This window comes from Manacus candei, unplaced genomic scaffold (assembly GCF_025592945.1).
Source record: "Manacus candei isolate 608988 ecotype Guabito, Panama unplaced genomic scaffold, ASM2559294v1 h1tg000088l, whole genome shotgun sequence".
In the NCBI taxonomy this organism is placed as follows: domain Eukaryota; kingdom Metazoa; phylum Chordata; class Aves; order Passeriformes; family Pipridae; genus Manacus; species Manacus candei.
In genome coordinates this window covers 3,303,371-3,316,833 of record NW_026138136.1, presented here as the reverse complement: position 1 = coordinate 3,316,833, position 13,463 = coordinate 3,303,371, and the positions used below count along the sequence as shown (strand labels likewise).

Below are 13,463 nucleotides of genomic sequence, written 5' to 3'. Positions count from 1 at the left end.
TGGGCACACACCCTTTTTTTTGCCTTAGCTCCAAAAGAAGATCCCTGCTCAGCTAAGCCAGCCTGACAGTCTGCTTGACTTACAACATTCTGGAATTGCCTGCTCCTGTGCCCTTAGGAGGTGGTGTTTAAAAAGTGAGCAGAACTGATGGATTCCAGTACCTTCAAAACCATTTTTCCAGGGGACTTTACTAACTAGTTCCTCCATTTTCTTTACATTTTACCTTTCCACAAACAACTAAACTAAAATATGAAACATCCAGAGGCAGCAGTGTAAAATTCAGCAAATACTGAAGAACTTAGTAAACCATCAGAAGTATCCTAATTATATCAAGAGTAATTTTTACGTAAAACTGACTGCATACAGAAGAGAATTGATAATGAAAGATGATCATGATTTCCAGATGAAAGCAGCAGCCCCATCTGCCTAAAGGATCAGTAATCATACACGTGAGAGAAGCAACCCATTATCTCTACAGCAATTCCCAGTACAGTATCATAACTCCATTGAAGGAGCCAATTCTGCACCAGAGAAGTTTTGAAATATTAAGAGGAACTATAAAAGGAAAATATGTAACGTTCCTCAGATATTTCTCTCATGTATATGACAAACAGATGAATTGCTGTGTCGAAGAGTTGTTTGATAAAGACCCTCATTAACTAAAAAAGAGGCATTTATTCAATAAAAATAAAGAAATGAGTACAAGATCTGCTTATAAAAAGTTACATAATTTACAATATCTGAAATATACATCATATCACCAGAATGAGGTAAATAATTCACTTTTCTTCTTTAGGCTAACATGTAGAAAAATATTAGCCTTGTCAAATCACCTGACATGAAAGGATATTCATAAGGACAGCAAGACTTCTTCAGGTATAGGAAATTTCGTACCAAACTATAGGAAGTCTACTTTGGATTACACAGATAACCAGAATTACATAATTTTTCTATTCAGCAAAACACGAGGTTGTTAAAATTTAAACATGATCACTCTATCAAATTTTACTGATACAGTTTCGAAGTGAAGAAGGAGCTGCGAAAAAATATCAAAGATCTTTCAAATGTGAGTTAATTCAGAAGATAAAACATGCATTCTACAGATGGAAGAGCACAAGTTCTTAAGGTAGTCATAGCAGAACTGATTAAAGCCAAGTTTCAATTTCAGACTATAAAAAACTACACGATTTGTGTGTGTGTGTGTTTTCAGCTTATGCAACCGACAGGCCACAAGACTTTTGCGGGGTGACGCATAAAGTCAGAGCCTGTCAGGCTCTGAAACAGAGTCAGGCTTGACCTGGAAAAAGCTGATGTACAGGACTTTCTTTTAAATGGCGTTACGCCCTGTTTCCCTCCTTACACTCGTGTACATACTGGAAATGTGACAAATGCAAAGCGCAGCTTTCCATGATCTTTTCGAGACAGCTCTGCGAGGTCTCAAAGCACGTATGTATTCTGTAAGGTCCGAAGTTTTACTGGAAGAGGGCGAAGCCCCGAATTTCGGGCGTTCTTCACTTTCAGAATTTACAACTGAGGAAGCGCCAGAATAAATCTGTTGAAGCGTCTAAGGATAAACATCAACAATGACGCTCCACTTCAGCTGAAGTTTCCCAACCCTCCCACCAGCCGCTCTGTCCCCTCACACACAGACTTCCAAACGGAAGAAAGTTGCTTCCCGAACTCCGAGAGCGCGAGGATCACAACGCGCACAGCGCCCAAATACCCCTCCTCGTATTCCCTACAGCTAAACCCGCGTCCCCAGTCCCAGCGGCTGATGGAACAAGGCGGGATCCCGAAGAAACGCTGCGGGCTCGCAGGAACGGGGCAGTGGGGACCCATAAGGAGCCCCAGCGCCCGATCCAGAGCGGAAAAGGATGCGGTACCAGGGGACACCCCCCCCACACACACACACACCCCAAGGCGGGAAGGGTTAACCCTGCCTGCCTTATTTCCTTCCCTCCCTCCTTCGCTGCCCCGTCCCATCCCGCGCTGCAGCTGCGCCCCGTAACTCACCTCCACCCCGCCCGCCTCCTCATCGCGCCGCCACCGCCCCCCGGCACCGCCCCTCGGGCAGCCCCGGTGCGTTCTGGGACCTGCGCCTCCTTCCGCTCTCCCTCCCCACTCCTCCTTCCCTTCTTTCCCTCTCCTCCTCCTCGCCCTCCCCTTCCCGGAACTACGGATCCCGGCGTGCCCCGGGAGCGCGCGGCGGAGCGCGGGGCCCCGCGGTGGAACTTGCCCGGGTGTTTCCTGGCGACGGGGGGAAGTGGAGGAGCCGCCGCCACCGCCGCGGAGAGTGGGAGCCGCGCTTCTCCCCGCTCCCTGCCGGGCGCCTGATCTACCATGAGACCCGCCATCTTCCCGCTCCTGCCTGACCCTGGCTGCCTCCTGCTCCTCCTGGTAAAAGCCGCCGGCTCCCCGCTGCCCTTCCCTTCCCCCGCGCCGGCTGGGGTGGCCGGCGGGCCCCGCTCGGGGCTCTCCCGTCCCTCGCTCGCTCCTTCCCGGCCGGCGGCACCTGCTGGGCGGGGGAGGGGAGGGAGGAGCGGCGCCGCGGCGGCCCCGGCGGTGTGGCCGAGGCCGATAGGCTGCGCGCCCGGGGTGGGGCCGGGCCCGGGGCAGGGGCCTCGCCTCGGCCCCTCGGGTGCGGGACCCCGGGGGAATGGCCGTGGTAGGGCCGCTTTGCAGCCACCTGGAAGGAGGTTGTGGCCAGGTGGGGGTCGGCCTCTCCTCCCAGGCAACTGGCGACATGACGAGAGGACGTGGTCTTAAGCTGCGCCAGGGGAGGACATTAGGAGGAATTTCTTCACAGAAGGGGTGATTAGACATTAGAATGGGCTGCCTAGGGAGGTGGTGGAGTCACTGTCCCTGGAGTTGTTCAAGGAAGCACTGGATGTGGCACTCAGTGCCGTAGTCTAGTTCACATGGTGGTGTTTGGTCATAGGTTGGACCGATGATCTCAGGAGTCCTTTCCAACCTAATTGACCCTGTGATCTCTAGTTGTTAGACTACAGCATTTTTTGATTTATTTATTTTTTTTTTAGGCTGGCATTACATGCATGACCTAAGCCACCTTCTGGCTTTGCACGTACACAAATGCAATCACTGATGTCTGTGTTCTGTGGAGATAAGTTGGCTGTGTTATACTCGGTCTTTTTTTTTTTTTTTTGACAAGTATATGTAGTGATTCTTGCTTTTCCAGACTTGTATTGGGCCAGATTCTGGACCTTTCATAGCATAAGTGACTTGTAGAACTACAGGTGACTGGTGTGAATAAATTTGAATAGGATTTTTCTCTTAAGATACTAATTTGTTTAACCGATCTATTTTAAGCATTTGGGTGAAGAAAACTGGCCAGAAAATTAGGGAATAAATGGAGGTAAAGGTAGATAGAGCTTTGGGGGTCCAAAGAGGAGCACATAGTAATATAACTGCTAATGAATGAATTGCTTAGGAATGTGAGGACAGATACTTAACAAACAGTACAAGTACTCATTATGTGCACTTCTACCTGGATAAGATCTGGTTAGATTATTACAAATTTGCTGTCATTTCAGGCTTGGTAAATATACATGATTGGTAGAGTTTGAAAAAAGCGCATTTGAAATGTTTATATATAGATGCCTATTTATAATGTGTAAGCTCACTGTATGACTATATGGGAGACTAAAGAAAGAACCTAATACTTTTCAGTGACATCTGTGTGTTAAAATATTGTTGCTTGGGTGCTAGATTGATTTGCAATATTATTTTAAATACAGAGACTAATGAGCAAAATCAAAGAGTGTGTACTGTTTAAAAGTGCCATTTAAATGAGCAAGTACAAGTTTGAAAAAGCATTCGTGAGTTAATGAAAGCATTTTTCTTTCTTAGTGGCACAGTTAGTCAATGCTGATTTAATATGCATCATTTAGAGTTACGTTTGCCAACAGAAAAAAATAGGAAATGGCTGTGATCTGAAACTTGTCTGTATTTTATTTGCTGTTTCTTTGAGTATGGGTCATTTAAACTCATTTCTAATGTGATTTAAAAGAACCATATGCACAAAACCCTAAGAATGCACGTCAGCGTTGTTTTTAAAAAAATATAATTTGGTATAATGTTATCTGTGTCCCTATTCAGCATCATGTCAGCCATGGCCCTGTGTTGTAAGATGCCTAGTTACATGAGTCAAGCCAGTGAATCATTCCTTTTAGTAGATTTGTTAAGAGTTTTGTGAAAGTTGTCCTGAGCAGACTGGGAGTGGGAGGGGACCCATTTTCTTTAAGATGGCTGAAAAACGTTGTAGAAGTTGCTGTTTGTTTTCTTTTGGCACTCAGAGACTCTGATAAGGTGTATCAGATTGGCTTTAACGTTCTGGTAACTTTGTTTTTCTTTTTATCAACTGCCATGGATACATAAGTCCAACAATGCAATTGTGATCTTGGCCTTCTGCTCCACGTCAAAAGGATATACCATATAGAAAAACCTCTTTGAGCATGGCATATTTTGTGGATGTGAGTTGTTAGTGTTACATCAGCGGGTCCTAGAACAAAACACACAATGATATGTAGCTCTGAAAACAGCTTACAAAGCTGGTCTTGCTTAGTAATAGCAGTGAAGTCAACAGAAATTCTTTACATTTCCAGACTCTTGGATAAGCATATTTCTTTTCTAGATAGAGATTTAAAATGCTGCAAAAAGAAGAAAAGATACAATGTCAGTATCAAAAGAAGTTCTCTTGTCTAAAGAAGTTTGACAGTGGGAGATCACTAAAATTTTAGAGGGCCTTTGTTGGGTTTCACTAATATTCTTCTTTCCTGGTCTCACTGATACCTGCCAGTCCCAGCACAACTCTTTGCCCTTCCAGCTTTTCGGCCTCACGTTGCTAGCGTTGAACTGGGCTACTGGAGGTTGAAAAGAGGACAGGGGAGGTACAGGCTGGCATGACCCCTGCCTCACAAGCTGAGTGGAGGGGCAAGCAGCACACAGCACAGGCTGTAGAGGGTCTTGTGCAGCTGTTTCCAAGACTGGCATAAGAGATGCGTAGTAATGTCATGTGGGCCCTTGTAGATTAAGATGTTTCTACCATGTTGGTATGTTGCTTAATACTGGGCATGACAGACCTTTAAGATGAAACCAAGACAGTGGAATAAATGCTGATGGGAGAGTGGCTCATCATATTTTCCTCTAAGGCAAGGTGTGGTTCTTTGGCTTTGCTCTAACCAATCGTTCTGTGTGTTTGCCTGTACTTGCAGTCAGGTATACTTTGCCTATAAAGAAAGTTCTAGAATGAGACACTCTTGCACATGCTGCTTTTGCTTATATTTGAAAGGCATTTGTCATATTGCTCGGTGCTTCACTGAGAGTTTCCTGCAGTATCCCTGAGCAATAGCTGGGACTAGAGGAAACCACCAACTGATAGTGAGGGGAATGAAAGGGGAAGTTCTCTAACTGGAAAAAACCTATAGGGGTACTATTTCTGTTTCTTGTTTTACTGCCACTGCCTTTCATGTCTTGTTAACATGGCACCAAGTACCTAAGCAGTGAAAATAAAATGAAATAGAATTATGTCTTTTAGCATAATGTTAAATGTGTAGTAAGTTGCCCAAAGAGAAATTGAACACTCTACACAATTTATGTATAGAGCATATTTCTGTGCATTTACCTCTCTCCACATTTGTATTAAACCCCAAATTTTATAGTTGGAAATCCTGCTCAAAATATTATATTCTGAATTTGAGCATTAGTCAAAGATTGTAGTTAAAGGCAAAATTTAGGCCACTGAGCCTTATACAATGGAAGGGATTCCCTCCAAGAGTAGCATGGGATTTCTGAGTTGTCCATCACCTGTCATGGTCTCTAAGCAGTGGTATAGTAGTTAACTGAGGAACTTTCCCTAGGTTGGGGAGAGGAAGCAGAGAAGTCTTGCATTCTTGTGAAGACAACTTGCATTCTGCTTGCTATGCTATATGATGGGCGTTTCCTTTTTGGAGTGCTCAGGAGCAAAGAGAGAAGAAACTGAACTTTTTCTTCAAAGAGAAGACTTGGACAATGCTGGAAAATGCATAAATGAGTTATTGACAGTAAGATGTCAGAGGCTGTTGCTAATGGCTGAAGAACACTGTGGTGGCACACTCCATTTGATATCTTTTGATATCCTTACTGTTCTCATCCATAATGTGCTTTGTTTCTTGTTTGGTTGGTTTTTTGTGGGCTTTTTTGCAGGACTGCTTTCTTAAGCAAAAGACTGGTCCTCTTATTGCTTTATCAAGAAAGTAGAATTACCACATCCTATGTGTTTTAATCAAACGTATTTTTTTTTAAATACTTTAGGATTATAAGCTGCTATTCAGGAGAAGCAATTGTTTACCTTGCAGGCTCACTTGTATAGATTCCAGGTATTTTGTTTGCTTAAAGGGAGGGAATTGTCTCGTGCAAAAGGCAAGTGTACAGCTATTCTGTAAATTTTTCACCAGCCCTTCTTCAAAATCTCTTCAGGAGAGTCTAGAGGTACGTTCAAGAATAGGTGCTTCAATAATAGAGTGAGGTTTGGATGCATTAGCAATAACTTGTTCGTTGTTCCCTCTGTCCCATTTGAGAGTGAGTTCTCTAGTGATATAGAGGAGGAAACATAGTAACATTTGGGAATGTAAGGAGAAGCAACATAGGATGTAGATATCAGTGCCTAAGGAGTATTTTCTTCCAAAACTCCAAACTGGAGAAAACTTCCCAGAGAAGTAGAGGAGGGCAGGTTCACTGTAGAGAATTAGGAAATAAAGTGAGATCAAATTTCCTTTGAGAGTTCTGCCTTACCCTTTCTTTCTCCGTGATATGTCTTCCTTCATTGGAAGCGTCCTAACCATTGGCAGAACACATGCAATTCAAAACTGTTAGTAATATCAACTGCTGATGTAGTCTAATTAAAAAAAAAGTTCATAAATGGGATTTTAGAAGTTTGATAAACTTTAATTTTATTTTTAAATTTGCTGTCTCTCAGGTATTTCATTTTACATTGTTAAGAGTTATTCTGTCAAGTTATTGGTATACTAAACACTAACTCAGAATGTTTTTTTCACTGCTGGTTGAGGATGCTGTGTTTCTCCAAACCAGCTGCAGGACTCTGTACATATTAAATTATTCTCTGGTGATTACAAAAAATGCCTTCCAAAAAGCAACAAGGTATAATGCAAAAGAATTCCATAATTTTTCCTATTTTCATATATGCTACTACTGTGAAACTGACTACTCTGATAATAGACCCTTTAAAGCTCAGAGCCATTCATGCCATTAAAACATGTCCAAAGTTCCACTACTGTCTCCTCCAGAAAAGTACCTGTGACTTGCAGCCTCTTCTAGAAAGGAACCAAACCTGTAAGCTCTTTCACATGCATGCAAAAATCCCTTTAATCTGGCAGTGATCCACAAGACCTGCTCTTTGTGCAGCTGATAGAACAAAAACATTATCTTGTTGGCTGCCATGGCACTAAGCATAATGCAAAGTGCAGTGACCTGTATCTCAAACCATACAGGGATTGTGAAACAGTGAAAGCAGTGAGGACAGAGCATCCTACGAGGTTATCTAAAGGCAGGTGCTTGGTGCGTACCTTCAGCAAGTAACTGGTTCCCAGGTAGTTGAATATGCAGCACAAGGTTTCTGCTGAACACAGTAAATCTCCTTGTTCATCTATTTTTAGTGTGGTAAGCGTTCTAGTTTTCTTCCAGCCTTTTTTTCTTGACCTGCTAGTTTGGCTTTAGCAAGGAAGCTTTGATGGAGAGGAGTATTGAGTCCAACCGTATTTACCTGATTGGATCAAGTTGTAGAGTTCTGCCACTAGAGGTTTGATCATTTAAATGGGAAGGGACCTCGAAAAGTCATCTGGTCTTCCTCCCTGCTCAATTGAAAACTAACTTAGATGGGATCGCTCAGGGTTTTTTCCAGTCATCTTGTATATCCAAGGATGGAGGTTCTGTGACTTCCCTGGGCACCTGTTTTAGTGTTGGATCAAAACCTTGTTGAAAGTTTTCTCTGAAAAATCTATTTGGGGATGTAGATTGTGTACAAGATTGCCTCTTGTCCCATCACTGCATCTTTGAGAAGAGTCTGGCTCTGCCTTCTCTATAACCTCTGATTAGGTCACTGGTAGCAGCAGTAATAACTTCCTCCTCTTAAGACTGAACAAATGCAGCTGTCTCTGCCTCTCCTTGTATAACCTCTTCTCTCATCACTACTTACCTTTGTAGCCACTTGCTGGACTTCGCTTCCACATGTTAATGTCTTGTACAGACAGTCCAAAAACTGGACAGAATCCTTCAGATGCGGTCACACAAGTGCCAACTAAAAGGCAGGAATCACTTCCCTTGGTCTGCTGGCTACACTTCTGATAACACAGCCCAGTATGCAGTTGTCTTTGCTGCAAGGGTCATGCTGCTGACTCCTCTTTACCTTGCTCCTCAAGACCTTTTCTGCAAAGCTGTTTTTCTGTCTGATTGGCTCCCAGCCTGTATGGCATTATTCCACCCGAGATGCAGGACTTTGCCTTTGTTGAACTTTACAAGGTTTCTGTCAGACCATTTCTCCAGTCAGTTGTGAGGTCTGTCTGAATAGCAGATCTCCTGTCTAGCTTATAAACTACTTCACCAAGTTGCATATTCTCAGGAAGCTGCTGAGAGAGTGGTCTGTTGAATCATTCTGGTTATAGGCAAAGACAAACTTTACACTCAAAATTGATCTGGAGAAACTCCATTAGAGGCCACTGAGACATGATGTCTTTAGTTACAGCCCTTTGAGCTCGGCAGTTCAGCTGCTGTGTCACTCACTTTATAGTTCACTTATTTAGTTCATGTGTGGCCAGTTTTGGTCTAAGGATACTTTGAGACACTGTGTTAGAAGCTTGCTAAAGTCAAGGTGAACAATGTCCAGTACTCCTCTCTCATTTACAGAGCTAAATGGCTTGCTACAGGAAACAGTCAGATTGATTTACTTATTCCAAATATATGTTGGATGGATGTGGCTTCTAGAAAGAAAATTAGTCTCCATAATTCTCCTGATGACCAGGAAAATACGTTTGGTCTGGTTCTGTGGCTGTGTGTACGTCCAGTTTGCTTAAGAGCTTTCGAACTTGGTCTTCTGCTCACATGGGTAATGCTTCTTTTCCCAGGTTCTCTACTAGCAGGCTCAGGCCTCATCAGTAGAAAATCAAAGACATTATTGAGTGTCTAAGCCTCTTCCGTGCACTTTCCTTAGTAGTTGAGCAGCAGGCCTACGATTTTCTTAGTCTTCTTTTGTTGCCAGCATACCCGTAGAAACCTTCTGTGTTACCCTTAACATCCTTCTCTCAGCTCCAGCTGAGCTTGGACTGTTGCCTGCTCAAGCAGTGTTTCTCTACTCCTGCCAAGTATTTATTTGCTTACCTCTACCTTCTGTGTACTTCCTTTTTTTCTGTTTTTAAACTCATCCAGAAATTCTGCCATACAACTTTCTGCGCAGTGAAGTGGATTGTTTCCGTGCTCCAGTGAGGTGGTCCTTGAAGCTCAGCAGGCTCTTGTGGGCCCTTTTGGCTTTCAGAGCCATGTTCTATGAGTGGCCTGAATTGTTATTAAGACCTGAGTGTATTCAGTGGTTCTGTAAGGTACTATTTTTTTAATTAAAAATAAGTTTCGTAGTAGATTATAGATGGGATTTAGTGTGAGCCCTAGTCATTGGTGGCCTATATATGAAAGTTTCATTAGCAGCAGCAATGAAGTGAAACACTGGAAGTCCAATGGCTTGTTTCCTGGAAGACATAAATTATCACATTTTATGTGTTGGAGTCTCCCAGCTGCTTTGCTTTGGGGCCAAAATGAAGGATATGCTAACTAACAGGGAGATTTCAGTTCCATGTTTTACTGCATTCAGTTTCAAAGAAAGATACTTCTCTGTGGCTTAGATTTCTTTAATGACTGAAACTCTGCATTTTAAATGGTATTCATGAAAAGGAACCTGAGCAGAAGTTAGGGCTCTAGAAACAGAGTTTAGTAAATGACCTGTTTCCTTGGCATGCTTTTTGCTTTCAGCATGTCTTCTGTCTTGTCTGGCATCAGTGATTCTTGCATGTTTCTTGTGTGTTTCATTGAGGTGCATCCAAAAAAAAAAGTCTGTAAGGATGTCAGGTTTTTGGGGGTTTATTTTCATAGATTTGTGAAAGGGAGAGAAGAGGAGCAGTTTAATCTTTGTTGTAAGATAACTGGCAGTAAAGCTTATATTTTGTCTCCAAGCAGATTCATATGGCAATTGGACATAAACATGGAGAGAACTTGTCCATTAGGAACTCTGCAAGGAAGTATTTTGAAAGGCAAGGAATAGGTGCCTGTTCCAATGGTCTTGAAAAAGAAAACAACAGCTGTGATAGTGTTTTGCTGTTTTCCGTAGCTGTCGTGATTATGAAGTGATGATATAATTAACTTTCTCAAAAGCTTCACAAAGGGAAAGCTTTTCAGTGATGTATTCATATTTGTAATCCCGAGAAGAGTTTTTTGTTCCTTTAGTCAGTCTATCACTTCTGGCTCTTATAGTTTATTGAAATCCCTTTTCTTAACTCTTACTGAAAGCACTTAGCTCCTATACTCTTTACCAGTCATAAAAATTATGAATTTTCATAAACATGTATATGAAAAAACTTTTTTTCCTTTTTTTTTTTTTTTTCCTTCCTTCTCTCAGTTGAGTCAATTCACTTGGGACTTTGGACAGGATGATTGAAAGACAAATTGGTTGCTTCACAAAGGTAATTAAGAGTGTATGTGGTGCAGGGGGTGAACAGTTAGGAGTTCTTTCCTACTAATGATACGTTAATTAGTGAAGGGAGCTCAGCGAGTGTGCGAGCCTCTCAGGAATTACCTTTAAATGACATTTAAAACTGCTTTGCTTAAAAAGGTAAAATTGCAGGGGGGAGAGGTCTTTTTAGTATTTTAGTATTTTAAACATTATTTTAAAATAAGCCAATACATAGCTGTGATACCTTGCTGAGGATTTTGATAACAGTTCTGGTTGCAGAAGTCCTCCATGTTTGCTTCATGAAGCTGGTTAGTTGCAGAGCCAGGGTGTCTGATACTTGCTCCCACTTCAAGCACTGCACCATGTTAATGTGTTCGTACTATTTTTAGGACCAGTCTGGAATACTTGCTTGAATATTTTTGTGGGAGTCAGCTTGAAGCTGGCAGGTTTAATATTCCTTGGGGAGGTAAACCAGCAATGAGGTATCTCCATATGACTTTCTTTTGTGCATTTCAAAATATCTGTGGCATGTGTCCTGTCCTCTGCATTATTTACTCTTCTGCTGTCCAGAGCTATCTGGGATAAATTGACAGCATATGTGCAGCTGTTTAGGGTAGAAAGAAAATAGCTCTTATGCAGTCTGAAATTAGCCATTCATTCTTCAAGGTACGTGTGGCTGTGGTCCCAATGGTGAATTTTTCTCCTCAGGTTCAGGTAGCATTGCTTTAATCAATGCTCTTCCATAGAAGATAGCCAGTGAATTAATTGTAAAAGGTATCTCTTTTTTTTTCTTCCTCATTGAAATTGGGAGATTTCTCCAATGCTAACTTGTCAATTAGGATGCAGCTGTGGAGTAGTATTTCTATTACTGCTTATTTGAAAGATCATATCCCTTATCATATGTTATTTTAAGGTAGCAAATCATAAATGCTAACATAAAAATTGAGGTAAAACATTTGTTAGAGACAAGCTAATGGTTTGCCAGAGAGCTTTAATATACTGTGATTAGTAGTTTGCATGTGTAGAATGGAAGTTTGTGGAATGTGCATCATAATTATGCCTGGAGTGAAGAAAAAGAAATAATCAAAGTAACGTAAGTTTAGATGATGTTTTAAATTTGTTTATTCTAAAGTTCAGAGTTCTGATGTTAAGGGAATGATAAGCTGAGGCTACAAAACTCCATTGTATTTTAGAAAGTTTGTAATTTTGAAATTCTAAGGAATTTTTCCACATTTTGATTCCTCAGAAAAAGAAGGAAGAGCAACAGCAACACAGGACTGAATCTCGATGGTTTTACTGTACGGGCAAACACTTCTTGCACTATGAACGTCTGCATCACAAAGTACTGTAGCTCTCTTTTGATAGTTGCACAAACAAAACCTTAAGCTCCTGCTGAAATATTAGGTAATCTGAGGAAAAGTGGCACCTCAGTCATGCTGATGGAAAACCAAAATCTGTAGCACAAGGAGAGTTCTTAGTGATATTGGAAGTATTATTTCTTTCTAAAAGCTCTAGATATGAAGTCAATGAACAAGGGTGGTTGTGTCTGTATTCATGTATGGGTTAGTTCTGGAGGAGATTACAGAGTGTAACTTGACCATGCCATGCTAAAACTGGAAGAGAGCAAGAGTTTACCTTAAATTGCTAGTTGTTGTAGAATCATTCCTACATTTACTGCTCTGCCAATGATTGTTGCTCCATTGTTTAGTTTTAATTGTCATCATCTTTAGTGTCAAATAAGGGTGACCCGAATCAAGGTGGCTGTGATTCTGTACTTTCAAAAAGGATTTTGTTGTTTGGAAGTACAAATAGGCAGCAGTGCTAATGTAAATGGTACAATTAAAACAGTGATATCAGAGGCTGGTTTGTCCACTTCTCTTCCCTTATGTTGTCTTTAGAGTGCAAGTTAAACCATTATGTTTTGCATTCTTTTGGTTGGGCTGGGCGAGAAGAACGACCCCAGCTGTATTTTTCATTTAAGTATTTTGTGTGTCTATTTCTCACTTTTGTTGCCCTTTGTGTTTTCCTCCCTGACCCAGTACCTCAGCTGCATGGTTAAAGCAGTGTGGGTCCAGCATCCAGAGCTTCAGGACTGTGGTATTTCAACTATAAATGCTAATAATATGTGAAATACAGATTTCTCCAACACTGTATTTTTATTATGCCACCTGACTGCTATTTTATCTAAATTGATTCTTAGATGTTTTAATCATGAAGGGCTAGTTAATGTGTGTTTATGGTAGCCTTTATTTTGGCATTTGTGCAGTTGGTTTTGGTAATTCACACCTACTTTTAAAACAAGTTCCAGCCTGAAAGGTGAAGCTGAACAGGGTTGTCTTTGCTTAAAGTTCCCGCCTTTCTTGATACTACAATGGTCTGGAGAACATGATGCTTTGGAGCAGAGGAGTAAAAATGTGTTCAGCATTGCAACTAGATTGTATAATTAGTAAACAGCTAAACAACTAGAAATGAGTAGGTATTGATCATTTCACTTAAAATGAGTTGGTTTTTGTTTTGTTGGAGAATAAACTCAGTGTGTATTGGAATCTACCAAAGCAGAAATTGTGTTATTTTTGAAGCAGTAGAATGTGTGTAGGCAGCAAGTGTGGAAAATTCAGTTATCCACTAATATGTTCAGTCCTTCAGATTATTCCAAGCTAGCAAATATTCACATGACAAAGAGAATATGGGTTGTTGTGGAAACACTACATCTGCCTTTGGTTCCCTCCTCTAAGAT

General features: G+C 41.5%; 2 protein-coding genes across 8 annotated transcripts in view; one reads left to right on the top strand and one right to left on the bottom strand.

Moving 5' to 3' along the window:
• The window catches only part of INVS (inversin), a 95,192-nt gene extending 93,072 nt beyond the window's left edge, over positions 1-2,120 (bottom strand). For 3 of the 7 annotated variants that reach the window (XM_051812692.1, XM_051812690.1, XM_051812689.1), the window contains exon 1: positions 2,014-2,119. The gene's annotated coding sequence lies outside the window, so the exon portion shown is untranslated. Of the gene's footprint in view, positions 1-2,013 lie in introns of all 7 variants that reach the window. The other 4 variants (XM_051812688.1, XM_051812687.1, XM_051812693.1 and 1 more) reach the window with 2 other exon arrangements.
• Positions 2,121-2,191: 71 nt separating this feature from the next.
• The window catches only part of ERP44 (endoplasmic reticulum protein 44), a 51,277-nt gene continuing 40,005 nt past the window's right edge, over positions 2,192-13,463 (top strand). Inside the window, exon 1 of the mRNA XM_051812798.1 lies at positions 2,192-2,397. Coding sequence (XP_051668758.1) covers positions 2,341-2,397 — 57 coding nt within the window. The 5' untranslated portion in view covers positions 2,192-2,340. The remainder of the gene's footprint in view (positions 2,398-13,463) is intronic.